Source organism: Amphibalanus amphitrite, unplaced genomic scaffold, assembly GCF_019059575.1.
Source record: "Amphibalanus amphitrite isolate SeventyFive unplaced genomic scaffold, NRLGWU_Aamphi_draft 002016F_arrow, whole genome shotgun sequence".
In the NCBI taxonomy this organism is placed as follows: Eukaryota; Metazoa; Arthropoda; class Thecostraca; order Balanomorpha; family Balanidae; genus Amphibalanus; species Amphibalanus amphitrite.
The window spans coordinates 41280-68770 of record NW_024883509.1 but is presented as its reverse complement, the minus strand read 5'-3'; the positions used below and the strand labels follow the sequence as shown (position 1 = coordinate 68770).

At 46.1% G+C, this 27491-nt stretch overlaps 1 protein-coding gene across 1 annotated transcript in view; it reads left to right on the top strand.

Annotated features, from left to right (window-relative positions):
• Nucleotides 1-6075: 6075 nt before the first annotated feature.
• LOC122376102 (transcriptional regulatory protein AlgP-like) overlaps nucleotides 6076-27491 on the top strand; it is a gene marked incomplete at its 3' end in the record, with an annotated part of 57764 nt that continues 36348 nt past the window's right edge. Inside the window, exon 1 of the mRNA XM_043355796.1 lies at nucleotides 6076-6765. Within this exon, the coding sequence (XP_043211731.1) occupies nucleotides 6708-6765 (58 nt within the window). The remainder of the gene's footprint in view (nucleotides 6766-27491) is intronic.

Genomic DNA, 27491 nt, shown 5'->3' with positions numbered 1-27491 from the left:
GTTTTCATACCGACCGTGTTCGGACAATTTTTTAAACTCCTAAAAACGGTTGGATACGTTGTGTAGAAAATTTTTCGTAGATTCAGACGACATATTTTATTTTGTTTAACTTTTTAAGGTTAATGAGCTATAGCACATTTTACCTTACTTATTGAACGACCTAGTAGAACTTGTGACATGTGACGTTGTAAGCATATTGAAATAGCATTTTGTGATCTGGATCTCGACATCTACCTACATATACAAACGGAGGAATGTTTTCCATCATTGTAGCGTGCGAATATGTTTTTGTATGTTGTGAAGTGTGTAAAGGAATTTCAAAACACTCAGACCTGATGATGACAGTGTTGTCGAAAGCTTGTCTCTTTTGTTTCTCTTTGGTAAACTAAAGAACCAATACAATTTTTGGCATGTTATTGATCATTTTCACATCAGCATTTTACTTTTCTCCCACTGACTTACTTAACCCTCGCCGGCCGAGGGGGGGGGGGGAGTACTTTGATTCAAGCCGGATCTTTTGACACCACCCGCATTTTTGGGTCAGGTCAGGTCACTGACCCTCTCTGGTGACCTGACCTTCGGGCTTCGACCAGTTCGACTTAACCTTAAAAATGATTTAAGTAGTTTTGCAAATGTTTTAGACGCTCTTTCGAACGCCGCCTATTGTGGGTCTCAACGTGGCCCACAAGCTGAGTTAGAAGTGGGTGTTCAAACACCCCCAGCAGGTTCAATTAAAAAAAAAAACGCATACGCTGGAGGCGGCACCGCACTGCTAGGCGGGGGTGGTATCGCAATAATGGGCGGCACTGTGCTGAGACGCACCACTTGAATTGAGGGGTGGCATTGTACGGTGAAGGGGCGGCGTCGCATTGAGGGGCGGTATCGCAACGAGGGGTGGCACTAACGAGGCTGCCTTATAAGAAACGCTTGGCACATCCTAGCCCAGCTAGGCGCCGCCTGGCTGCTGCATCTTCAAAAGGGCCCTTGGTGTCGGAGACAGCCCCATTGTCAAATAATTACCTAGCGTCAGTGGTTTCTGGGGGGGGGGGGGAGCGCTACGATCTTGAATGCGGCGGGGCGACTGAAGTCTCGGGCATCAGTGACTACTGGAGGGCGCCAATGAACTCGGATAGGGCGAATGTGATCTTCAGAAGGCCACCGGGTGATCTAGAGGGGTGCAATGCTTGGATGGGGTCACTGCTGCCTTCCTTCAGTAGGGTGTCGGACGCTCTGAAGGGGCGCCATTGATCTCGGATGGTCCGACTGTTGTTTTCAGAGGGACACCAGTGGTTTCAGAGGGGCGCCATTGATCTAGGATGGGGCGAATGAAGTCCCGGTTCAGGTGGGCGCCAGTGGCTCTTGAGGGGCGCCAGCGACCTTGAATTGATGGGGCGACTGTGATCTTTAGAAGAGCGTTGAGGGGCGCCATTGGGCATGAATGGAGCCGCTGTTGCCTTCAGCAGGACGCCGGACGCTCTAGAGGGGCGCCTTGAGCTTGGGTGGGGCGACTGTAGTCTCAAGGGGCGTTGTCTCGGATGGGGCGAATATGATTTTCAGAGGGGCGCCGGGTACGAATGGCGCCATTGGTTTCAGAGGGTTGCCAGCAGCTGTGATCTCCGTTTAGATGGGCGCCAGTGACTTTTGAGGGGCGCCAGCGACCTCGGATGAGGACGACTGTGATCTTCAGAAGCGCACCGGACGCTCTGGAGGGGCGGCGTTGGGCTTGAATGGGCGACTTCAGTCTCAAGGGGGGGGGGCGCTAGTGGCTCTCTTGAGGGCGTTATTGATCTTGGATAGGGCGACTGTGATCTTGAGAAGAATGCAGGTGCTTTAGAGGGGCGCCAGTGGTTTCAGTGGGCGCCATCGATCTTGGATGGGTCCATTGGGGCAGCTGTGAACTTCAGAGGGGCGCTATCAACCTTTAATGGGGCGACTGTTCCGTTCAGGTGGGTGCCAGCGGCTCTTCAGGGGCGCCATCGACCCTGGGGTTCGGAATATTCTGGTTTCCGGAGGGGCGCCCTTCAACATTGGGGGGCTCAGGTCCTATTTGGGGGTGCCCTGGAGGACATAGGGGTGTCCAGGCACCCCCAAAGAGATATTGAGTTCGATCCCTGCCTGCACATCACTTTTAATTCATGTTCCCTCTGTAAAACAGCATCAGCCTAGTCGGCACTAATTGGGGCGCCGTCTGGGCGGCTGGGCGGAAAGGGGGGGGGGGGGGCATGGCCCCCATGGCCCCCCCTAAATACGCCACTGATCACAGATGGTTGTTCTGATGTCGGTAGTTGAACCTGCCCTGCCTCTGACAGTTGTATGGTTATCGCCGAAGAGGAGCTGATATATCCGGGATGAGATATTTTCTGCCGACTCCAGGGCACCACGGGATACAGTAATTACCCTCCGCACCTGGCATCCACCTAATAAAGTGCCGTTCTTTTTGCGTTTTATTGGTTACAAGTTACGGGCCTATTTATACCGATGGTATCTCATAAGCATTTGCACCACTACATACACAGCGTATCGCAGTAGCGTAGTCGTAAGAATTAAATGAGCAGTTATGTCGAGAAACTGTGCGTATTTATATGCTGACAGTTTCCGAAAATAAGTCGTAAATTAAGTCGTAAAACTGCTCGATTAGCTGTTTATCCCCATTTACAGTTCTTCATAAAATTAAGCTGTCTCTTTCGACCAAGCTGCCTTTGTCTCTTTTGCAGCTTGGTATGGCACTTCGTGCTGTTGAGGGTTCTGTGTCTTCAGTTTCCACGAACACATAACCTACGACTATGCCATTTTCGGGAATCTCCCTCCTGTGTGTCATGCCAAAACGCCATTGGTCTTGGCGCGCTGTCGTAGCCTTCGAAATTATTCGAGGTTGACGATGGTTAGCCGTGCGGTTTCTCCGTTTCGGAGATGGTTTCACGATCATGCGCGTTTCTTTGGAAGCCGGAAATAGCTTTTCGGAATGAATCCTCGCGAAATCGTCGGTGATATTTCGCGGTGAAGTATGTCAAGGCATGTGAATTGTTCCCAAAGCATGCACGTGAACCATTAATCATGCAAAGCCTTATTTGCATCGGAAATATTCTGGCAGGTAACATGATTTTAATGGCTCGGCTGTCTCAAATGTCGACTTGTTTACGTCATAGTGCCGTCGTTATTTAAAGTTTTACGATGACGCGGTAGAGGTTTAGTCGCAGGATTATCGGTGTCATTAGGTACGCTGGTTCCGCTTAGATGCACATCATATGCCATATCATTCACATACGGATCAGATGTTTTGTAAGATAGTGTATCGAATTTGAGGCTGGGCATTCCCACACAACCTGTATTCACTGTTCCTTCAGGTAAGAGTTCCATAGTATATCCATTTTGAGTAAAACGGATAAAACGGATGTTTTACCATCTTATTTACAACGTGTTATGCTTTGAAAATGTGTTTTCTGTTGAAGCTGATCGATCTATGCTCAATGATATTTTTCACAAACATTGGTGACTAGCAGAGCTCAGCTGGTTATTGAATGTCCTTCGTATGTAATCCAGGTAAATATCTAGCCCCTGTGTTGTTACACGCTAACAATCACGAATGGACTGGCCCAAGGTCCCATAAGACGAACCCACAACCAGCGCTGACTTCGCCTTGAGACAGTAGCTGCTGTGGTTTTTGGGCCATGTGGCTCAACTATCAGCGCCATTATAGACTCTGAGTCACTCGGAAGTCAGAGTCATTAGACGACACATGGCCAGGAGTCGACAGGACAGAGTCGACTCCCCAGCTGTGATTACAGTCGATCGACTAACTGTTTGTGTCAAGGGCGTTGGCGACGGCGCCGGTACACGCGCTGGGGAGGGTCAGCAATAGGATGGGTACAGTCACCCACGTGGGTGGTTAATTGAGCTCAAACAAGAGAGAGAGAGAGAGAGCCCACGCCGGGCCGGGTCACGCGCTGACCAGCGAACAACGTCAACTTTTTCCGTGAAAAACACGACCTGCGTGCTCACGCTTTACCTTACCCGGCAGACGGCTGGACGAGGGGCGGTTATCCTCAACACACTCAGACAATTACCTTTGCAAATAGTGACCATCGCCGCCCCCGCCCCCGCCGCCGCCCCCGCCGGGCCGGCCGGCGCCGCCCACCGGCGTGGGTCCGCCCCAGGGCCACAATAATTGGGGGGTGAATCAGACGCTAGGCGGGCGACTCTGACCCAGTTTGGCGGACACAATTGGGGGATCGATGAAGAGCGGCTGGGTCCGTGGAGCGTCACACGCATCGTGCGACGATACCGGTGTGGCGGGGCTCGGTGGGCGACCGTATCGCTGTCGGTGGAACGGTGTGCTAGAAGGAGGTAGTGCATGCTGAGCGCAGTGGCGGGCGGGAATTGGTGGCGGTGTGTGGTGGCAAAGTGGTGTGCGAAGGTATGGATTAATGGTGCATCTGTGCGGTGATCGGATATTCGAGACGGGATGTGGTGTTACGGTGATAGCTTTGGCGTGACCGTGTCATAGCATTACTGTGCCGATAGTTGTAGGCATTTAATCGCAGCGCTGAACGGTTGGAAGGAGGAGGGTCGGAATGGAAAACTAGAATCACAGAATGTATCTCCAAGATCCTTGGTCGCAAGTACAGGAGCGAGAGACAGTTATTTGAAACGCTACAAAACAAGCTAAATTCTGCCAAGACAACTAAAATCACTTGTGTTGGTTTGGACTTCGGACAAAGGTCCACTCTTATCTTTTGCCCTCTCTTCTCTTCTCGAGTCTCCAATACTCATCTCCATAACATCCAATACGCATTACTGAGCTACCGGCAGCCAGCTCAGCTCACAGCTCATGCCGTCTGCATTATAGCGGTTACCGTGGCAGTGACCGACCGTTGTCTGCCAGCTCTGCCTGACCACCGGTCTGCACGGCTGAGCCCTATAAGGCGCTTCCGTTTCAGGGAGAGTGGGAGAGAGAGCGAGGGAGTGCAGGTAGAGAGAGAGGGAGAGAGAGAGAAAGAGAGAGAGAGAGAGAGAGAGAGAGAGAGAGAGAGAGAGAGAGAGAGAGAGAGAGAGAGAGAGAGAGAGAGAGAGAGAGAGAGAGAGAGAGAGAAGGAGAGAGAAAGAACGCTCGACGAACGAGGAAGTGCAGGTAGATTGAGCAGAAATGAGGGAGGATTGCATAGTGCTACCACAGCTCCCTCAACCTCACAGGATGCTCTCCAGTGCCGGTGAGCCGTGAGTTTTAGAGCCGTGGACAGCCACAGCAGCTCGGCTTTTGGATCGCACGTCCCCACTTTATCATTCTGTCGGTCTGACGATCCGGGAGATTTTCAGAGACTGCCGAACTCATCCGGCCGGTCTCGGCTCGGTCACTCGGGAGTTCTGGTCATTTCTGGATAGTGACCGTTGCCATGTGGTGTCGGCTGACCTCTACAGCTGCTGGGGGCGATGTGTGCTGGCTAGTCGTGGCTAGTCTCAGCTAGTCGGCTGGTTATAGGGGTCAGCGGTGTGGAGGTTTTAGTTCCAGCGTTATGCCGATGCTATTTTAAGTCCGCTTTTGTGTGCAACGCTGCATTGTGGCTACAGTGGCTTCGGAGACGCTTGAAGTATTCATTCTCCAATAGAAATCTGACTATCACTCTTGATCGTCTCAGGCCATCGTTCATTGATCACTGGTCACTTCTCACTAGACACTGTTCACTGACCAAAGGTCAAAGGTCACTGGTCACTGGGCAAAGGTCACTGGACAGCATTCACTGGTGAATAGGTACCACCCACTACCATTCCATAACCACTACCGCCTCCCCCGCCTCCACCGCCCCCATGGCGGAGCGGTAGCCGCTCGGCCAGAGGTGACCGACAGAATTTGTCGGCCCCCGCCGGCAGGTCGAGCTCACTGCTCGGTTCGTGCAGCGCCCTGCTGCCGGTCGAACGAGGAGCCAGTCGTGGTCGAGCGAGGAGCCAGTGACGGCCGAGCCAGGAGCCAGTCGTGGTCGAGCGAGGAGCCAGTCGCTTCCGAGTGGTGGTGTTAGAAGGGTGTGTTTGAGTCAGGAGGGTTTGGAGGGGTATTGTAGGGCGTGGAGGGGTGCCAAGAAGGTGTGGAGGATGCCAGAGGAATTTGATGGTCCGAGAGAGGTTGACTGAGGTCACAGGTCATCTGACTTACTGTGGCTTATAGTGGTCACCGTGGTTGGAGGTGGACAGAAGATGGTGGTGAATAGAAGTGTGGTGATGTGACACTGGATGGATTTCGGTGTAGAATTTACAGTGATTCGACTGCAAATACAGGCTACAGTGATTGACAACCCTTGATACAGGCCGAGAGAACAGCTGAGACAGCTGATAGCGATCAGGCCGTGAGAGGACTGAGAAAAGGTGTTTGAGCCGGCAAGAAGCCGGTAGCTCTGGAGGAGCCTAGATTGCAATTTCTTGCGGTGAGGGAAGAAAATATTATCTGGTCTAGGCGTATGTCGGAAGTGATTGAAAGTGCTATGTTCGGAGACTCCGTGATTTATAACTTGTGTTGAATGTGTTTGATCTGTTTTGACAGATCGCCGCGCTCAGCGAAGCAGTACATTTTATGTAGGAATAACTACAGGAGCGAATGCGCTAAATACTAATTCATGGCCTAAAGCAAGTGCTGTGGTGCGACGCATACTGGACATACCTGAACGTTGTGCGGCTCGCGAAATAGCGTTCTGGTGTGAACTGAGCGCGCAAAGCCCGAAATGGTTCTGAAAACAATGAAGTGTAAAATACCACGACCGCCAGGAATCCCCAGACTCGGTGAGTACTTCCTGTAAATAGTAAATACTTTATTGGGTTATCAATCAACATGAAACGCTGCTAACGGGATTGTTGGACAATGGATATTTGGACGTGCTGTGTTCGTTTTGTGTTCTGCGAACATTTCAAATTATTTGTGCATTACGCTTTAGATCGTTCGCAAATCGCAATTATTTATTTTGTTAATATGTGTTCTGTTCAACGATTATTTTTGCTTAAGCTCATACTGACATATATGGCAAAAGTCCATTATTCAAAGTAATTTATATTAGGACCAAAACGCCTTTCGATTATATCGTCATCAGTTGGTCCTAAATAAATTTAGGACCAACTGATGACGATATCTGTAATCGAAACGCGTTTTGGTCCTAACATAAATTATTTTGAATAATTGACCTTTACGATTATTTTTGCGTTACGAGAATTAACTATAATGTGACGGTTACCGTTCCCCAAACGTTCTACAGATATAAATTGGTGAATTTGAAATTGCTCTTCGGTTGACTGATTTCATCAAGGCGACGATATTTATACGAAAACAAAAACATCATATTACACTTCTTGGATCGTTTCCATTTTATTCATTCAAACTAGTCCAAAAACAGGTCGAATTCCGATCACTCGGATAATCGGATTATCGCCTCTTATCACCAAACACGCTAGCGATTCCGACTCATCCCCTAATCAACTATTTTCGCTTTGGCGATCGCTGTGATTCGACCCAAACAACTCATTTAGGTTTTCTCGGCTACAGGCGCGTGGCAATCAGAAATAAATATGTTTAATATAAAAAATAGCACTGACGAATAGCGTTTTCAGCCATTGAACACAAGCCTTCGGTTATTTCCTTCGGCTCTATCTGTCTATCTGTCTGCCTGCCTGTCTGCCTGTCTGTCTGAAATTTTGTCGGTCAGAAATGTTTGTCTGGGCCTCGCTACCCTGCTTGGGCGGCGCGATTGTCACGGTCTGGTGGCAGCAGTGGTTGGCGTGTAAGGGGTAGGGGACACGTTTCATTGAAGGGGAATGCGATAGAGGGGGCTGTCGAGGCCGGAAAATGCCTCGAGGTCACGCGTCAGGGTTAATAGGTCACTGGACATGGCCGGTGACGCTGGTTTTCAGAGCCCATTGACGCCGGCTCAGCAGTGTTAGTCGAACTGTGCTGTGCGGTAGTTGATAAGGTTACCGAAGTGGCGTGTCTGGATGTGTTCTATGTAACAGTGTAGCAGAACAACACTGTGACGTTCAGGCGATTTGGGACTGTCTCAGCAATTATTGTGAGTAATTGCAGTTGAGCTAAGGTAGATGTCATTGCGAGCCTGGTTGATGCTTTGAATCCAGTCGGGCTTCAGGTTTATTTTTCTGTCGTAGCATTGCAGTTGATGATCACGTGTAAATCAAATCGTGTGCACTCTAAGGCGTAAACACATCAGTCATTCTGTGCCCGAATGTCATCACCATTACTGAAAACTATTAACCCGCGCACCGACGGGGGGGGGCGGATATCCGCCCCCCCCCCTGAGGTTTTTCGCGAATAGCGGGAAAACCGCGGCGCGTAGCGCCGCGAAATTTGGTATGACTATTTCCTTATCAATTTTACACATGGTGTGCAAGTTTGAACCTCCTACCTTTCAAGGTCAGGTCACCAGGTCACTTTGAATGACCCAACCTCAAGTCACTTTTTTGCAACTTTGTCACCGTGCCAGAGCTACAGTAGATGTCGGAGGCCTTTGAAAGTCGCAGGATGTTATTAGGTCATTAGTAGCTACAATTTGTATATCTCGGAATTTTGATATCGGTGACCTAAGGTCAGGTCAATTTCGCGACCTCCCCATTATAAGTCAATGGGGGAAAAATCAACTCCCTGTTTTTACCACTAAAACGGGTCGGAATAGCCCCATATACCATACATGACTTCATATACGATCAACCTTCACTACCTTGAGGTCTGTTTTGCTGTTGGGCAGCTGTGAGGTCATGTGACGTCATCAAAGGTCACCAAAGGTTTTTGGCCAATAACTCCGTACAGGAACAAGATACAGACGCGTGGATGGTCTCATTGTGTTCAGCTCGTCAAGACGCATCGAATGATATACATGATGACCTCGAGGTCACGTGACCTGAGGTCAACCTTTGACCTTGACCTTTCGAGGTCAACATATATCATTCGATGCGGATTGACGAGAGGATCACGATGATGCCCTTAGTTTGTTCCTATCTTGACTAATTCGAAAGTTATTCGAGAAAAACTCTCTCCATATTTAGCGCCGCCATTTTGACTTTTTCGACCCCTGTGACGTCATCTTTGACCTGACCTGAAAATGACCTTAGTAAAAATTGTAGATCTTGACCGTGCGTATCCGATGCCGTTTACCGCTTGTCGCTATCTTGCTTCGTTCTCGAGATCTCAGGGGGGGGGCGGTCATCCGCCCCCCCCCGTCGGTACTAAGTTGGCGCAGACCCCCGTCGGTGCGCGGGTTAATCTGATAGGTGCATGCAGAACACATTTGTGACTGGTAACTGCAAAACGGCAAATATTTGTGTTGCGGCTCGCTGCATACTTATGCATAAACCCGTATGTTCCAGCTTGGGTATATTTTCACTGCCGTTAGATCATAGACAACCTGAACGTCATGTGGCACTGTGAATCACTTCATTGTCCTTATTTTATTTTTGCTATTGTCCGATCCCTTTTTATAATTGAACCAGCTGCAACCGATCTTTGATATATCACTATGCAACAGTCATTTTGTTCCTGAGTAACGACCGATTTTTTTGAACTCATTGGGTGTCATTATAACCGAAATGGGCATTTGTTTTGATCTGAAAATGCTTTTCCGGTTTTCAGAGACGATTTTCGATTTTTGGCCCCGAAATTCGGTTTTTGGCCCACCGTGTCCGGTGTAATTGAGTAATCGACTCGTGGTAACTTTCATCGCCTTTCCTATGCCACAAGCTTTCGAATGATATCCGGTTTTGCATATTTACGTGTAAAAATAACGTCATAAATCTATGTTAAAGTAAGAAAATGTTGAAACTTCGTAAAAATTTGACATTTTTTTCGATTTCATTTCAAAATAGAGACAAAACTAAAGACCATATCCAAATTCTGAGCCCAGTTCCTTGAAGAGCATTCAATTTCCGTTCGGAAGGTACTATTTTAGTGCATTTTATCGGTTTACTGTGGCGTCCAGATCGAGTCACTGGAAAAACGGGCCCCCAGCCATTTCCATGACAATATGTGTTCAGTGCATGAAGAACCATTCTAACAAATGGAGGTACAGATCAAGATTCTGAGCGACAGGACTGCTCAAAACTAAGTTCCTGCGTGTGACACGAGGTCACAAGGGGTCAACAACATGACCTCAGTTGACCCCTCGTTGACCCTATGGCGTTAACATTATCAGGTTAATGCTATGTGATATGACCTAGGATATGTGTTTAGGTTAACTCAATCTGGACGCCACAGGAATCCGATAAAATGCACTAAAAAAGTACCTTCCGAACGGAAATTGAATGCTCTTCAAGGAACTGGGCTCAGAATATGGATAGGGTCTTAAGTGTTTTCTCTATTTTGAAATGATATCGAAAAAAATGTCAATTTTTTACAAAATTTCAATATTTTCTTACTTTAACATATATTTATGACGTTATTTTTACACGCAAATATGCAAAATCGGATATCATTCGAAAGCTTGTGGCATAGGAAAGGCGATGAAAGTTACCACGAGTCGATTACTCAATTACACCGGACACGGTGGGCCATAAACCGAATTTCGGGGCCAAAAATCGAAAATCGTCTCTGAAAACCGGAAAAGCATTTTCAGATCAAAGCAAATGTCCATTTCGGTTATGATAGGACCCAATGAATAAGAAAAATTCGGTCGCTTTCCAGGAACAGAAAATCTTTCATTTTTTGTTGCATAGTGAGAGGTAAAGTTCTAGTGCAGTGTCCATAACAGATCATAGGCTGACCTTGCAACTCACAAATATCATTATTTGAACAGTTTGCTATCGACCATCAAGCTTCGATGCTAGATCGGTATGTGCCGTCATAATTTGATTCACCTAAGTCCAGGCTCATCGCAAAAACGACCGCGCGTCTATGCTAAAACTAGCACAAACGATGCTCGCAGCCTTTTATTCCTTCTCAGCCACCGGTGTATTTTTAGCTTCAATAATTCACACAAGCCCCCGCTGTTTCGTCGAGTTTGTGTCTATTTTTATCGCCAAGTGGCTGCTTCGGCTCACGTCTTTCTATCCGTTCTAGAACTTTGTTGGTTTGTCGTGATCTGAGAATGACTCGTAAATGACTCGTGAATGACTCGTGGCTGACTCGCAGGATGACGCTCGTGACGTTGCACGTGCTAAAGTCATGATGGCACCTCGTGACCACAGCGTGACGCTATTGTGACCCTATTGTGACACTATCGTGGCGATATTGTGGCGATATCATAATGATGTCATGGAGGTCGCAAGTTCTGGTAACCCTGTGAGAAGTTTCAGATGGATCGCGTGTAAGCGTGAAAGAAACCATATTATTTTTAGCTGAGACCTCTATGGCAGATAGCGTGCTGAACAGATGCGAGCACTTGCAATTCCCAGATCACTCGATTTAGGCCAGTGTTTGTTCACATGACTTATTGTCGCCTGAAAGCGAAATGTCACAGCTGAATTCATCATTCATTTGATGAAGCGGTTTGTGCCATGCAATTTTACTATAAATGGTTATGGCTTCTATTGATATCTAGTCAGATGGTTGTTCCATTTTAAAGTTTTTTACTCAATCCTAAGTTTTTAAACAATAGCCTGGCCTTCTAATCAACAAACAAACCTATCATCAAAACATTTACTCGGTAGCCACTTGGTTTTAAAGTTGATATCTGTTTTCTAGAGTTCAGTGCGTAGCAGTGAGCTGTGAACACCACAGGTGTTGCTCTACCCATCGTCACGGCTTATGACTCACGGCATCTCAGCTCGTGACCCGTCAGTTGCCAATGTAGCGCTCCCAGTCACGCCGTGAACATCAGCCAAACGGGCTGATGAGTGCTGCATGCCTTGTGGGTAGCGCTTATTGTGGCATTATAGTTATGAGGGCACTTTGGGCTAAGAATCTCAGTGCCGAAACTAACCGTGATGAGGTTACCGTACTGTAGGCGTGGCGTTGTATCTTAGTTCGTGAATGTAAAGTGGTGGAGTAGAACCGTTAGCGATCGCCCCCAGCTCATGAGGGTGTGCCAGGTGGGGCCTGCAGTGTGGAGGCGGAATGGAGGAGCTAAACATCGCACAGCGAAGATAAAATCGCCATTGGAAGGCTGCCGCATGATGTGGCATTTTCTTTGTGTGACTGATAGACCTATCATACAATCAAATAGTCATCAGTAGGCATTGGGCATATGTTTTGGAGACGGAGCCTTTCATTCAGCGTGTTCTACAATGGAGTGTTGTTCATGGACTCATTAGGGATAAAAGGCTAGGGAATTATAGAAAGGAGACATTACTGCAATGAGCTGGCGGCAGCCTTTTGAGCGCTGCTGCAGGTGAATAAATGTATGATGTGACTCTATAATGACTGAAATTAATTTAGATTCCGTAAATGCCGGCACCCAGTCGCCTGTCGCCTTGGCTATGCCCTAATTTCGGCTTCACTGTGCTTATATGCTAATGATGACAAATGTCTAGCGTGCGCTCTAAACGAAAATCGAACGTTCGATAAACCAACGCACGTGCTTTTGAGGAAAACTCCGCTGTTGACTCAATCAATCAACTTTGCGTAGGCTGACGGTCTTGTATTGACCAAATATACACAAAATATGTAAACATTGTCTGAATTGAGCGTGGCTTTGAATAAGTTTTATTTAGGGGGTGCTTTTAATTCAAATCACCATTTACAGTTGTAACTCGCGGATGACAAATCAACCCTTGGTGGGTTTTGCAGGACGGTCCAGCTGGTCTAGCTATTGTTTAGCAAATTATTTCTTGCGTCGTTACGATTGGTTTTCAGTTGTTTGGTTTTGAAAACAAATCGTGACAGGTTGAGTAGGGAAGGAATAGTAGTTATCAGTCTAGTTACTATTTATTTCAACTTATATTTGAAGTTGTAAGATCATCTTACCATTTAACGGTTCCAGGTGTTTTATCAACAATTTTTGCATGAAATATGTAATCAAACCCTTCTGTAGGCATATCACATTACCAGCTCAATAGCCAACTAAGCCCAACACGTCGCCCGATCGTCAGTTTGTATTTGTAAACATTTGTCTCGTGTTGCATCGCATTGCAGCACCTCACGGCTCACACCTGCATCGTAAATAGTGCATTCGGCGGTCAACAATAAACCACAATCACACGGTCATTCAGCGCCAATCACATCGTCTGATCCATTCGTCTCATCTATCGTGTATCTATCGGGTACCATCCCGTCTCTCAGCCGTCTTCCCCTTACAGTGTGACAATCATCTCATCACGTGATTTATCCACTAATCTATCCTCCCATCTCTGTGACCAGTCTCTCTCTCTCTCTCCCTCTCTCTCTCTCTCTCTCTCTCTCTCTCTCTCTCTCTCTCTCTCTCTCTCTCTTTTTTTTCTCTCTCTCTCTCTCTCTCTCTCTCTCTCTCTCTCCTCTCTCTCTCTCTCTCTCTCTCTCTCTCTCTCTCTCTCTCTCTCTTCCCTTGTTCCCTCGCTCCCTCCCTTCATTTACTTTGCCGGTTCTTGAGTAGGGCGTAGCGGAGTAAATGTTATCTACAAGGCGGCTTAGTTTCTCGTGCAAGTGCCGAACCTCTGGTCGTAAAAAGTGGGTGTTTTATTGTATCAGCTGTAGGTGTAACCTATGACCTGAGTGCAATCGGTGGTCTGGTGAGGAGGGGTGGACAGTTGGACTGGGGGGGGGGGAGGAGGAGAGATGGACAGGTGCTCCCGCGCGCCTGTGACTGGAAGGGGTGGCTTGAGTGGATGGAAGGCTTTAGATTCAAATTTTTTTATGTATTGATATTATAAAAGTGGTCATTTGCATGCTACACTCAAAGACACGTGAAAGAAAATACCAACGAAGATATAGATAATTTCAATGATATTAGTGGTCTATGGTACATGATAAATTATATTGCTTTTTGGTCGAACAATCTATTGCACCGTCTTAACATCGCATCGTCATAATCAATCAACACCTAAATTTCGTGAAAGCCATGTGCATTGAATAATGCAAAAGCCCTGAGATCCAAGACGTTAGCCTTTCTAAACTAAACGGCCCATCTTTACGGGCTCATTTTTCGCGCACGGTCTGAAGCGTAATTTACGATGAAAGCTAATGTTCTGTTTTACGAGGAGATCGCTGCGTAAAGCGGCGATAACAAGACGTTGTACATGGCCGAGGCCGTGCCAGGCAGCTGTGTTAGTTTATGCAGCGTTTTAGTGGCCGCCGTGTCACGTGGAGCTACATTTTATGATCCTTGCCTGAATAAGCGTGATGAACGAGAGTGCGTCTAGCGGCTGGTAGGGACAATTATGCGACAGTGCTTGCGCGCTATATACAAACTGAATTATCGCAAGGCTACTAAATCAAATTGTATTTGCGCATTGGTATCTTCGGTCTTTGTTATTGTTTGGGCTGGCTGGCTGCCGACAGGTGTGCGTTTGGTATTTATTTTTGTTTTCGGCAGGAAGAGACATCTCATAATTTCGAAGAGATTACTTTTTTGCTATTGACACGCTCAGAAGATTTATTGAAAATGTGATGAGATGAAAATATTCAAAGATACTGAAGTGAAAGTAGCAAGAGGTTGTTGTCGCAAGTATATAAATTGAAATAGATAGGTATGGAAGTGCATCTATATAAATCATATCGCCAATGAATGAATAGGTACCAACTGAGTTTATTGGTGGTTTATTGGTTTCCCAAATCCCAGATGAATCATTGTATGACCGTGTTTGATTGACCGTGTTTGATTGAATCAGAATGCAAACTTCATGCTGGATTTACCATGTTCTAATTTAAAGTTATGTACACATAATAATACAGTATATGTATCTGGTTCATCTTCAGTATAAAATGTTATTGATATTTGCAACCATGTGTTTTGTCGGATTAATCGGAAATTAAAGTTTGACTTGCATGCTGATGCTGAGTGGCGAGCTTTGGGCACCAAGTTTGATGTTGTGCCCATGCTCATAATGATAACTTATTTCTATATTCAGGTAATAAAACGTCATCTAAAATGGAAGTGTAATATTATTATTCAATATCAATATTGAATGTCAATTTATTCTAGGATTAAAGCAAAAACGTAGTGACCTACCTTCTGATGTTTGTGAGATGTACCTAATTGAATATCAGTATGAAGGGGCTAGCTTGTATTTCCTGGTCTAATGTCTGCTGTGGAAGGTCCTGCTTCAATCTATGATAGTGCCTACTTACCTGTCATGCATTGAAAATGGTGCAGTGTTTCAATACATCTGTGAGAGCTGAAAGTTGTCTGTGAGAATGTGTCAGGGTGGATCAGAGTTTGTGCATTGCAACCAGAATAGGAATTGAGACTCTGGAAGACCATTATCAGCACTAGAAAATTTTAACACTGAATACTCCTACGGCCTACCAGGCTCTAAAACTTGATTGTCATAATCTTTGTTATTTTTATGCCAAAACCAATGAATGAATTTCAGTTTTACACGTGGTGTGCAGCTTCCAGCCAGCAGGAAATGCATTTCAAAATGAGCTATGGTTGACTTCATTCAGACCCCATTACACTTCCATAACATATCATGAGTCATGAAGAGAAAGCAACATTATTCATTATTACGAAATATGAATGCTTTTATTCATCTTGCCAGCGCCCAAGCATGCACATATTTACTATCAATACACATGACAGAACAGATAACATCAGCTGGTCAAACACATGATACCACACGTATCAGGAGTCTACTGTTATTCTTTGAAAATAAGCCTATCCATGAACACCTTGTCTTGACAAACTGCTTCGCAACCCCAATAAGTAGGTACCTTCTTGTGGTTATGACCATGACAAAGGTGCTTGCAGAATCATAACCAAACTACTGTAACAATAAAAATTCCTGTTTTCTCTTGCTTTTTCCATTTCAACTCGGAGCTTCAGTCACAATCATCACTGGAATATCTATTTATCACACATTTCAATCCATCTTCTGATGAAAACAAAAAATAAAATAACCAACGCCCACTCACTGATCACTTCTCATCTCAATCTTTTAATATCTCAATCTCATCACATTTTCCACCAATCTTCTGAGTGTGTCAATATCAAAAAGGTAATCTCTTCGCAATTGTGAATTGTCTCTTCTTGTCGAAAACAAAAATAAATACCAAACGCACACCTGTCGGCAGCCAGCCAGCCCAAACATAACAAAGACCGAGGATAATACGCACAAATACAATTTGATTTAGTAGCCTGGCGATAATTGAGTTTGTATATAGCGCGCAACCACTGTCTCATAATTGTCCCTACCAGCCGCTAGACGCACTCGATGAACGATAGAAATACCTCGGCGTAGGTGAACTGAGTCCTTGATGAATAAGTTAAAGGGACTATCCCACCTTCAAAAAAGTCCCGTTTAGGATTCGGAAATGTTACTCAGGATATTGTGATGAATTCTGCAAGTTTTTACGCGTTTTCATCGTATACATTTTGAGATATTGCGACTTTTATATTTCTTCGCGACGTCATTTGGATCGGATCTGTGACGTAATGAAGGATTTACTTCATGTCAATGTGGGGGGAAATTTGGCAGCAAATATATTTACTAACTAATATTTACTTACTAATATAATATATTTATAAATATACGCCGATTTCAACTTATTCGTAAAACAGGTCGAACGCGTGAAACGGCTGATGACGTCATCAAATGGCCGTTAATAGTTAACCCGGCAGTTGCTGGGGTATTTCGCCACCCACCGTTTGCTGGGGGGGGGGGCGTTAAACGCCCCCAGCCGATAACTCGAGAACCAATAGGCGCAGCGAAACGCACGAGGCGGCAAACGAAAGAGCGCGACGAGACGCTTCAGATGAGTACTTTAAAGTTGAATTTTGAGGTCATAGGTCGGGTCAAGGTCAGGTCAAACACCTGAAATCGGGCTTTCAGTAGCATGGACTTCAGGACTTCGCAATGGGCGCCTCTCGTCATAAACTCTGTCCAAACGGTGCACAATCCATCATATAAGGCCTACAAGAGTGTCAGCTCCATGTAGGGGTCAGTCAAGCATAGATCAGTGTCAAGGTCAGGTCAACCGGGTAGGCACATATCCCCGAAAATCAAAACTGATATTCGCAGCCTGTGACACATGTTTTATAGGTAATTTGGGGCGTAGAACACGATGGTGACATTCATTTTATCATATGTGTACGTGTTTGGCTCAAAAATTTCAATTTAAGAAATGCATGTATCATGGTCGTGAAGTAGTCACGAAAAATTGCCAAGATTCAGTTCAAGATTATGGAAAATGCGGAACGATAATCAATAATCAAAGATAGCCATTTGATTGATCATGGTATTGGCAGTCTAATGGCGTTTACGGCATGTCTTTATGTCTATTCTGTGATTTTATATGATTTTTTGAACATATGCCGTTTTTGGTCGAAAACTCAGAAATCATGACGTCACTAAAACCTCGATATCTCAAAAATTTTCCGACCGATTTTTTTGAAACTTTGTCACAATAAACTTCAATCAATTCCCTACAGGTACCCAAAATTTGGCGCGCCTGCGGCGCGCCGTTTTTATGCTATGACCCGGCGAAAAAAGTGGGGGCGTTTAACGCCCCCCCCCAGCAACTCGCGGGTTAAGAGATAGGGTCTTAGCTAAGGCCCACTTTTCAAATGAAAGGAACGAATTTCTTTAACACCACGAAACTGAGGATATTGCGACCAGGATATATAGTGGTTTCTGAACCTGGCCGCCAACTTGGCTATCTCAACTCAGAACTAATGCAAAGGTGGGACAGTCCCTTTAAAGGAATTGTGGGCACACACATGACAATAAAAACATTATTTCCAGTATGTATATCCAAGGAAGAACCTACTTTCTGTTTATCAGCTGCCCTTTCTCATTTGTTGTTGTTGCCTTGATGTTTTTTTTTTACCATGTAGCAATGCACCTGAATAATGACCTCGACTCGATGTTTGATCACTGCTTCCATTGTCGTCTATCAACTTCCAAATCAACAAACTGAAACCCGATCTCAAAACACATTTAATAAACGACTCCAAACCGTTAACCACGTGCGGTGAGCTGAGATTCAAAAGGTAGAACATCAATCGGTCACTGATATGACTAATGAAGTAACGACATGCCCTACCCAGCACCCCACCTCTACCGCCCTTCAGCAGCTCGAGTCGACCGAGCCCACCCCAGACCCCTTAGTGGCGCCACCTACACACACCCAGCATGCTGCCTCCACCTACCGTTAGCTCCGGCGGCCGGCCCCTAATGAAGACAGCCTGTATGGGCGCGGGGGAGAGTAGTTTGGTGTGGCACTGATTGCTGGGAGGGTGGTCGATGTTAGGAGCATGACGCAAAGGTGGGGAGTGTAGGGGTGATACCTACCGGTGTAAAGGTTGTTAGTTGATGTAATGCATCGGTGTGGGAGGTGGCGGCCCTGTGGCGATCGGTGAATCAGTAGTTTGGGGATGCTCGCCAGGTGGCAGGCAGGTCGGCGTGGTGCTGAGTTTGGTGCTCGTTGGTTTGGCACATCCGTTCCGTCGATTCCATCCTCACTTCTTCAGGACAGTCAAATCCTTCTCCTCCACGCCTCCACCCCCTGTTATGGGCTGGACGGACAACTTTATCCCATGCGAGTAGCTCCGTCTTAGGAGCAGGCCCGTAGCCGGGTGCGGTGCCAGGGGGCTGGCTGTCCACTGGATGGGCTCAGCCCCGACCACTCACCTATTATCCTTCATTTTCACTCACCTATCATCTCTCAGGCTCTGAAATGGTCTCATCAGACCGAGAAAACCTAAACCAACAAAACAAACAAAACAAAAAGTACAATGCCTCCCATTCTTTTCTGTCATCCCATGACCCCGAAGTTATCTAAGCAGCGTGCTAACAATTAAAGGAAGCAGCTGGAAGTTAACGAAATGTTATCCTTTCCTTTCCTCCTTTCTTCCGGCCGCCCCCCCAAAAAAAGCATGGTGAGCTAATTCCAGCATTGCCCTTCTTTCGGGTATGGTTGCAGCCTCAGACGATAGCAATCACTCTCTGAGTTCAAAATGGCCTGAGGATCTGTTACGCTATTTATTATCAATTCATCACCATCCGAGACCCGAATGCAGTCGGTGGTAGCCTTTTCGCTGGCGAGTGCAGAGCCTCAGATCTAGTGCCCACTGCCGCATGATTTACAGGGAAAAGCGGAAAGTCAATTAAAACTTTTGCTACCACCCGAAATGTCATCAAGGTCTTACGGAAATTATTTATGCCATGAGCCTGTTGAAGTTCTCGAAACTGCCGCCACCAGCGCAGTTGGATGGCAAACTGCGTCCATTCGGCATGATGTCGCTGGATTTAATGATACTAAATCTGTTTCTGTTCCGGGCTCCCTTATAGCGACTGGAGTCTAGGAAAATCTAAAAACGTTCTCTCGGTTCCCGCTAAGACAATCAACACTTCTGTTTCATTGCATTAATTACTTTCCGGTAGCGTCGTTGCATCTGAGGCTGCGTGTGGCCGCCTAGCAGGATGTGCCTTTCTGACATTTGCCAGCAGCCAGGCTCTTTCCACAAATCTTATTACACTGCATTCGCCTGATGTCATTTTGTTAGCCAGCGCTGCTCGTTTCCAGGGTGGTGCATTAGTGCAAATTTCATTTGCATTTCACCAGAGACGGGCAATGATCACACATTTGGGTTGATGTGGAGTTGGCGGAGGCGGCGGTGTTGAATATCAGTTGAGCGCGTGAAATGTCGCCCGGAAAGCATCCTGGATCAATGTAATGTCATCATGTTCCGCGTGTTCAGTGCCATGGGAAGTCAGTTGTGGAGGTGCAATTGGACCAATTTACTGATTGCCATCCAATTCATACGTCACACTACCCCAGTGAAACTGCATATTGAAATTTCCCCAACACTTCCCTGCACACTACACAGTCACCTCGTTTAGGGCGTCAGGTCGACGTATTGCGGACTAGTGGTGTCAATCGGAACTTGAATCTTCGGAATTCCGATTTTGTCCAATGTCCAATTCGGAATTCAGTTGGACAATGGCAGCAGGCTTTAGACAGCTTTGGACAATCGCTTGCTACACCTCAATATTTTTAAAAAGTAGTCATGTTTAACATGGATTGGCTATTAGAAAGCTCAGCTTTCGATATGATTAACACTTTTGAGCTTGTAACGGTACATGAAAAGCAAATTAAATAACAGTGTTGAGTGTAAACTATTGCGTAGGTGTCGGACATTCTTGGACAAGTGGCTGGCTTGGACATTTTTGGACGGACAATCGACGTAAGCATTGGACATTGGACGGACTTTGGACATACGTTTTCTGAAATTAACACCACTATTGCGGACCTCACCATTTGACCTTTTAACCCGCGCCCTGCTGGGGGTCCTGGATTTCCACGCCCTGCTGGGGGGGGGTGTTTGAACACCCCCCCTTGTAACTCGGCTCCTGGGCCACGTAGCGATACGCGGAAGGCGGCGTTCGAAAGAGCGTCAAAAATAATGACGAAATCACTTCGGTCAATTTATCGGTCAGGTCAAAGGTCAGGTCACCAGAGGTCATTGAAGGCAAAATTTCGCCGATTTCCAGGTCGAATGTCGAAAATTTCCAAGATGCCAACGCATAACTCGGGAACCAATAAAGCTACAGCGCCGCGGAAAAGCGCATTCGATAGCCTTATTAACGCCCTTTCTGAGTAATTCTCTCAGATTTGACCTAACGTCAACGGTTTTGCCTGCAGGGGGCAAAAACTGCAAAAACAGCCGATTTTTTCGAAAACAGTTTTTCTGCAATAACTTTTGACCCAAGCCTTGTACGAGCTTACTTTTACCGGCATCGTGTTCCTCTCGTCAAGACGCATCGAATGAACTATGACTTGACCTTGAAAGGTCAACTTGAAAATTTGACCTCAGGTCAAGGTCATGACCTGACCGGAAAGGGTCATGTTGCATATCAGTCGATCCGTATCGTCGAGCTGAACACATCTAAGGCGTTTTCATCGCTCTAGCATGCCTCTATCAAAAGTTATTTGCGAAAAACTGTTAGATGCCATTCGTGACCTAAGATGACCTCAGGGCATAAACAAGGGTCATGGACACCATTTTCAAGTTCAGTGTGTCTAAACCACTTGTAATTCGGTGTTTGGGAGTGTTTATAATGTCTTTCATCCAAAAGAGGCGCATTTCAATTTTCTCCCATTGACTTATAATGGGGAGGTCGCAAAATTGACCTGACCTTAGGTCATCGATATCAAAATTCTGAGATATACATTTTGTACATGCTATTGCTCTCAGCAATCGCTGAAAGTTTCAAAGCGATCGGTCACTCGGTGTAGCTATGACAGACATTGAAAGTTTTTATGAGGTGAGGTCACTTCAAGTGACCTGGTGACCTGACCTTGAATGACCTTGGTCTGAAATTTTCACAACATGTGTAGAATTGATGTATGATAAGGTGTACCAAAAACGGCGGCGCTCCGCGCCGCCGTTTTTGAGATATTCGCGAAAAACCACAAGGGGGGGTGTTCAAACACCCCCCCCCCCCCAGCAGGGCGCGGGTTAATTCATCGATCCTTTAGCTTTAGGGCTTCCTTACCTGTCAGCTGCCATTTCATATAACCAGTCCTTTATCACTATTAGTGCATACTCGTATACTCTATGTAAGCTCCTTTCAATCTACCCATGGTGGTCAAAGTTGCAACATTTCTTACAGTATTGCAATGACTCTGCATTGCATCTCTATATAGTTCCGCCTTTGGGCCGGGTCGCTCGGTTTTCAGCCAGGTATCGACCAGGCCATAGTGCGCCTTGGTCTGCCGCTACAACTTTATCGGCAAGGTAATTCGACTGCCTTTGGCCAACGAATTAGAGTGCCGATGAACTTCTCCAAACCAAGCGCCCGACTGGGAGGTGTTCCAATGGACTCGGCCCGTGCCCCAAAGTCGAGCCGGTTGACTTTTGACCTCAACGACTAGCAAACGACCGGCTCTAGTAGCGCCGTGGGCGGCTGGGGCTGGGGCTGGGGCGAGGCGGGGGCGGGGGCGGCGGTGACCTGGCGTCCAGGTGTGACTGCGGCGCGGGCGGGACAGGTGTTGGGGCGCCGGCTCCATGACCGAATGGCCTCCAGTGCCGCGGTGTTGTATTTCTGTTGTGTCACGGACTGGGGGCGGGCGCTGATGGGTTTTGTGGGTCACGGCACGGTGGTGGGACTGGTTAGGGGGAGGTAATGTAACGAAGGCCAGGGCATGATATGCCAGGTGTAGGTGAGAGGGGAATGGGCTTGCACACGGAAAAGATGTGGATTTTGTGTTTGATTGTTTCTTTATGAAAGAGATAGCATATCATAGGTGTAGCTGCTTAGCTGAAGAGAGCCCTGGTTAACTAAAATGTAACTGATTATACTTGAATAAAAATGTTAAAGTAAACGGATGACAGATATGGCATTTCCAAAACTAAAAAACTGCTGTTTTTACGTACTTAACTATAGTTTGTTCCGTTTCAAGCTTGCGGCCGAAGTGCACTGCTGAAAGAGGTGCGTGATTTCTGTACAAACAGATCTTACATTCAAATCCGCAAAATAGTGAACGGAGGAGCGAACCAAGATACCTATAAGAAACAGGTAGGTCGGATGTTTTGAGTAAAGCCCTGGTGACGTCACGGATATTTCTTATATGGAGAATTTCGCCTAAAAGAAAAATATTTTACAAACGAAAATTCGTATTTTACTAGGGAAAAATACAATCTTTCAATTTCATCATGGAACTTATATAATTTAATTAAAAAACTTGAAATCCTTTGAGTGTTTGTCCCAACCCACTGCTATACCTTTGGTCACGTGACTGCCAATGTAAACTTTGCATTTTGCAATGTTATGACTAAAACAGAAGTAATAAATATTACGATTGTATTATTTATGATGTTTTAGGCAGCAATCGTGTAATTATATTCGTGTATCGTGTATGTGTGGTTAACTTTAACCCGGCAGTTGCTGGGGTATTTCGCCACCCACCGTTTGCTGGGGGGGGGGGGGGCGTTAAACGCCCCCAGCCGATAACTCGAGAACCAATAGGCGCAGCGAAACGCACGAGGCGGCAAACGAAAGAGCGCAACGAGACGCTTCAGATGAGTACTTTAAAGTTGAATTTTGAGGTCACAGGTCGGGTCAAGGTCAGGTCAAACACCTGAAATCGGGCTTTCAGTAGCATGGACTTCAGGACTTTGCAATGGGCGCCTCTCGTCACAAACTCTGTCAAAACCGTGCACAATCCATCATATAAAGCCTACAGGAGTGTCAGCTCCATGTAGGGGTCAGTCAAGCATAGGTCAGGGTCAAGGTCAGGTCAACCGGGTAGGCACATATCCCCGAAAATCAAAACTGATATTCGCAGCCTGTGACACATGTTTTATGGGTAATTTGGGGCGTAGAACACGATGGTGACATTCATTTTATCATATGTATACTTGTTTGGCTCAAAAAGTTCAATTTAAGAAATGCATGTATCATGGTCGTGAAGTAGTCACGAGAAATTGCCAAGATTCAGTTCAAGATTTTGGAAAATGCGGAACGATAATCAATAATCGAAGATAGCCATTTGATTGTTCATGGTATTGGCAGTCTAATGGCGTTTACGGCATGTCTGTATGTCTATTCTGTGATTTTATATGATTTTTTGAACATAAGCCGTTTTTGGTCGAAAACTCAGAAATCATGACGTCACTAAAACCTCGATATCTCAAAAATTTTCCGACCGCTTTTTTTGAAACTTTGGCACAATAAACTTCAATCAATTCCCTACAGGTACCCAAAATTGGGCGCGCCTGCGGCGCGCCGTTTTTATACTATGGCCCAGCGAAAAAAGTGGGGGCGTTTAACGCCCCCCCCCCAGCAACTCGCGGGTTAAATTGTATACAATCTGCTGAAAAAAGGTCACGTGATGTTACCAAATTGTGCTCGGACAGCATCTTCTTGAACTTCGATTTTGAGTACTTTGTACCTTCATTGAGGCCTAATAATGGTGATTTTTAGTAATTAAATGAAGCAATCAACCTAATGAGGGCAAAATTTAATCATTTTTACATATCGGGCCGGGGTATCCTGGCATGAACCTCGGCCAGTTTGTGTGCTAAGCCTATGGTGAAGGGAAAACTTCACGCCCAGCTGACGTCACAGACCTCGGCTACCAAATCGTGTCCGGTGGGGGCCGGAGCGAACTGCCGGAGGAACTCCGGCCGAAAGCTTGGTATGGAACAAACTATAGCTTATAGCTTGCTTCAGCTTGTAATTTTCAATGCAACGCTGCGACACACTCAACGTCGTCTCATTTCGCATCTCTTCACGACCACTTGTAGACGACTGCTTGTTTAAACCCGTGCCATCCACAGCTTTGCTTTCAATGCCACCGCTCGCACGAGTGTGTGCTGTGCTGCTGTGGGCTGGTGTTGTGTTCCTACGTACTTCAGCTAAGAGCAGACACGAGAACTTACTCAGTGAGGGACTCCTTAGCCGAGTGAAACGCCGTCATTAGTGAGAAACGGCTGTGTGGTTCCGCTGAGTTACACTGAGTTACGCTGAGTTACACTGAGTTACGCTGAGCGGTATTGTAAATACGTGCGAAGGCTAGGCACTTGGCAGCTTGTTTTACTGAAAACGCATGTGAATGTGTGAAATACATGCAGACACCCCTGTGTATAACAAACACACGTGACGCATTTAAATGATAAAATGTTCAGTGATTAGAGCCGCAACTGACTTACCTATGCGTCTTGGTTAGGAACGATAGTGAATATAAACGGTGTGGTATGAAAACACGTGAGGTGATGGACAAATTTCATGCATCACAAAGTGCCGTGATAATTTCATGCCAAGAACAATTTAAGCGTTGTGTTTATATTGTTGGTAGTTCGATACTTTCAATTTTTTGATAGGATATTATTGCATGTGATAACCGGCATTAGCGGTAGAACCTCACAAAATATCTAACTCACCACAGAAAAGTAAAAGGCTTTGTTGTGTTTACCAATCGGCGAAGTTAGTGTGCTCATTGTTTTGCTCATATGTCCCGTCAACAAGTTTACACTTCAGCGTGCGTGTATTTGATAACATGTAAGTCAGATATGCCGAGCATTGTAGGGAATTGGGTAGACGTGACTGTTAATTAACCCGCGCCCCACTGGGGGGGCTATTTATAGCCCCCCTCCCGTTTTTCTGCAATAACTTCCAAACCGCTTGACATATCGACGCCAAACTTTCAGTACCTTCGGCTGCATCAATTTGACACCTTGTGTCAAAATTTGAACTTCGTGCCTACCATAGGTCGGCCGGAAATGACGTCAGAGTGACGTCATGTTCGGCCGATTTCGACGCAAAACATTGAACCACGGCAATCGCTCCCAAGAGCTCAGTTTTTAAGCTAGATCCAATTTCTTTGCATGAGAGGACTCAGAATAGACTGCGCTATCAAACTGCTATCTCGGATTTTCAAAATTTTGAAAATTTCGAAAATGTTATATAATAATCGCACGCCAATACCTATAAATAGCGCCATCGTGTTCCTGAGCTCAAACTGCATCCAATAGACAACTTCTTTGTTGAAAAATTTTAACTTCAAAATTTGACCTTTTTTGACCTGAAAGTGACCTGACCTAAGCTAAATTTGACTCAAAATGACCTCGAATGACACAGACGACATCAAATTCGAAATGTTTGGCCTAAATGGACCATAAAACATGTGTCACGTGACCGACGGATGATATAATATTTTCGTGACCTGTGATGACCTGACCTTGACCTGAAAATCAAAGTACAAGTTTGGTACCCTCAGAGTATCTAGAGCATCTGTTCACGAGTGTGTGAACAAAAAATGAGCCTGATCTGACTTGTAAGACGGTGGCCAGAGCCCAAAACGTGAAGAAGCCAAAATGCTAATAATTTTTACTTTGACCTGACCTGTGACGTCATCGGTGACCTCGAGGTCAATGAAATTAGGTTTCGCTCGACAGTTTTTCCGGGGCTATCAGACGCCGTTTGAATTTTGACGATCGGCCCAGTAGTTTTGGAGTTAGGAGGGGGGGCTATGAATAGCCCCCCCCCCCCCAGTAGGGCGTGTTATACGCAGACCCCAGTGGGGCGCGGGTTAAAGTGCCGCTTTTTATTCCGGTGCTTATTTTCTGCACCGAAATTGCGCATTGTGGAGCGAACTTTTTGTTTTTGTTTTCTGACTAGCTGCACTGCAGGTAGTTGAAAAGTTCAGAAAGTTCGAAGAAAATCGATATCTGTTCTCTGGCATTTGTTAGTCAATAATCAACTGCTCAGGAAGCATCTTTCACTCAAATTAAAGGTCTTCAGACTTCAAGATTCATATTGATCCATATGTTAGTTTTTGTCCAAGCCAACAATCACATGCTTTTCCACATGTCTACTTTTTCGGTGTGCAGATTTCATTTATGTTTTACTTACATTTTATTTCAAAGTACAAATATATGCTCCCTAGCATTATTCCATTATCTTTTTGCACTTTTACTAGCTTACTTTCACATTTCATTTTAGACTTCCTGCTACTACATACAGTCATGAACATTGAACAACCATCACCATTTTCGGCCATATCCCTGCCATAACGACTCTGCCCCCAATGACGTCATATTCCCGTGAGTACGTCACCGCCACACTGCAGTTCCGCTCTGTCGCACCTGGGCGCCCATTCAGCCGACCTTGGTCCAGTCCCAGTTCCCACTCATACCGCCCCCCCCCCTCACCCTCCTGTCCCGTACCGCCTGGGGGCATGATTTGGTCGGCGTGGGATAGTGTGACGAAATGAGAAGTGACCGCAGAATGGTGTGACCATGTGTGTGACGGGAGCGGTCAGCGAGCAGTGGGACTGGTGAGTGGTGACCCGGGGGCCGGGGGTGGGGGTGGGGGTGGTTTCTTACTTCGCGACTATCATCGCCTGCACCTTCGCCTTCACTAATGTCGCAGTTGCCGTTAGAGTCACAGTTGCTATCACAGAACACCGATTCCATTACCGTCAACGTCACAGTCAGTGTCATCGTCACATCCATAACTCGACGCCATGACGCCCTTCGAGCCAGTTAGCTATGAGCTCAGCTCTCAGTCTACCTTGTAACTTTTATTTTCCGCTTCGACTACCACTCGCTTTACCGTGTGGACCCAGTCATGTTTTTTGTGGTACTGTGAGGATGGGGGCAATTCTTGTCAACAAAAGCTCACCGTGAGCAAATGCGGTGTTGAATAGGGCAGTTGTCTAACAGAAGTCGTCGAGTGAAGATCCGACATTGTTGGTCGCACTCGCAATGTCGGAGGGCACGGACAATCTGAGCCTGCTTCTCCGTCCCTGCCGACAGTGTTGTTGTGGATACGGTTGTAAATGCACCAACCTCCCTCATCTATCTACCAGTGACTCCAGTATCATTTTCGTTAATATTTTAGAGATCTTCATAGATTACATTCTTTTTCCATTCGCTACAATGCTGAAGCTACTTCGATAACTGCCCCTTTACTACACGCACGGCACATCTTTTCAT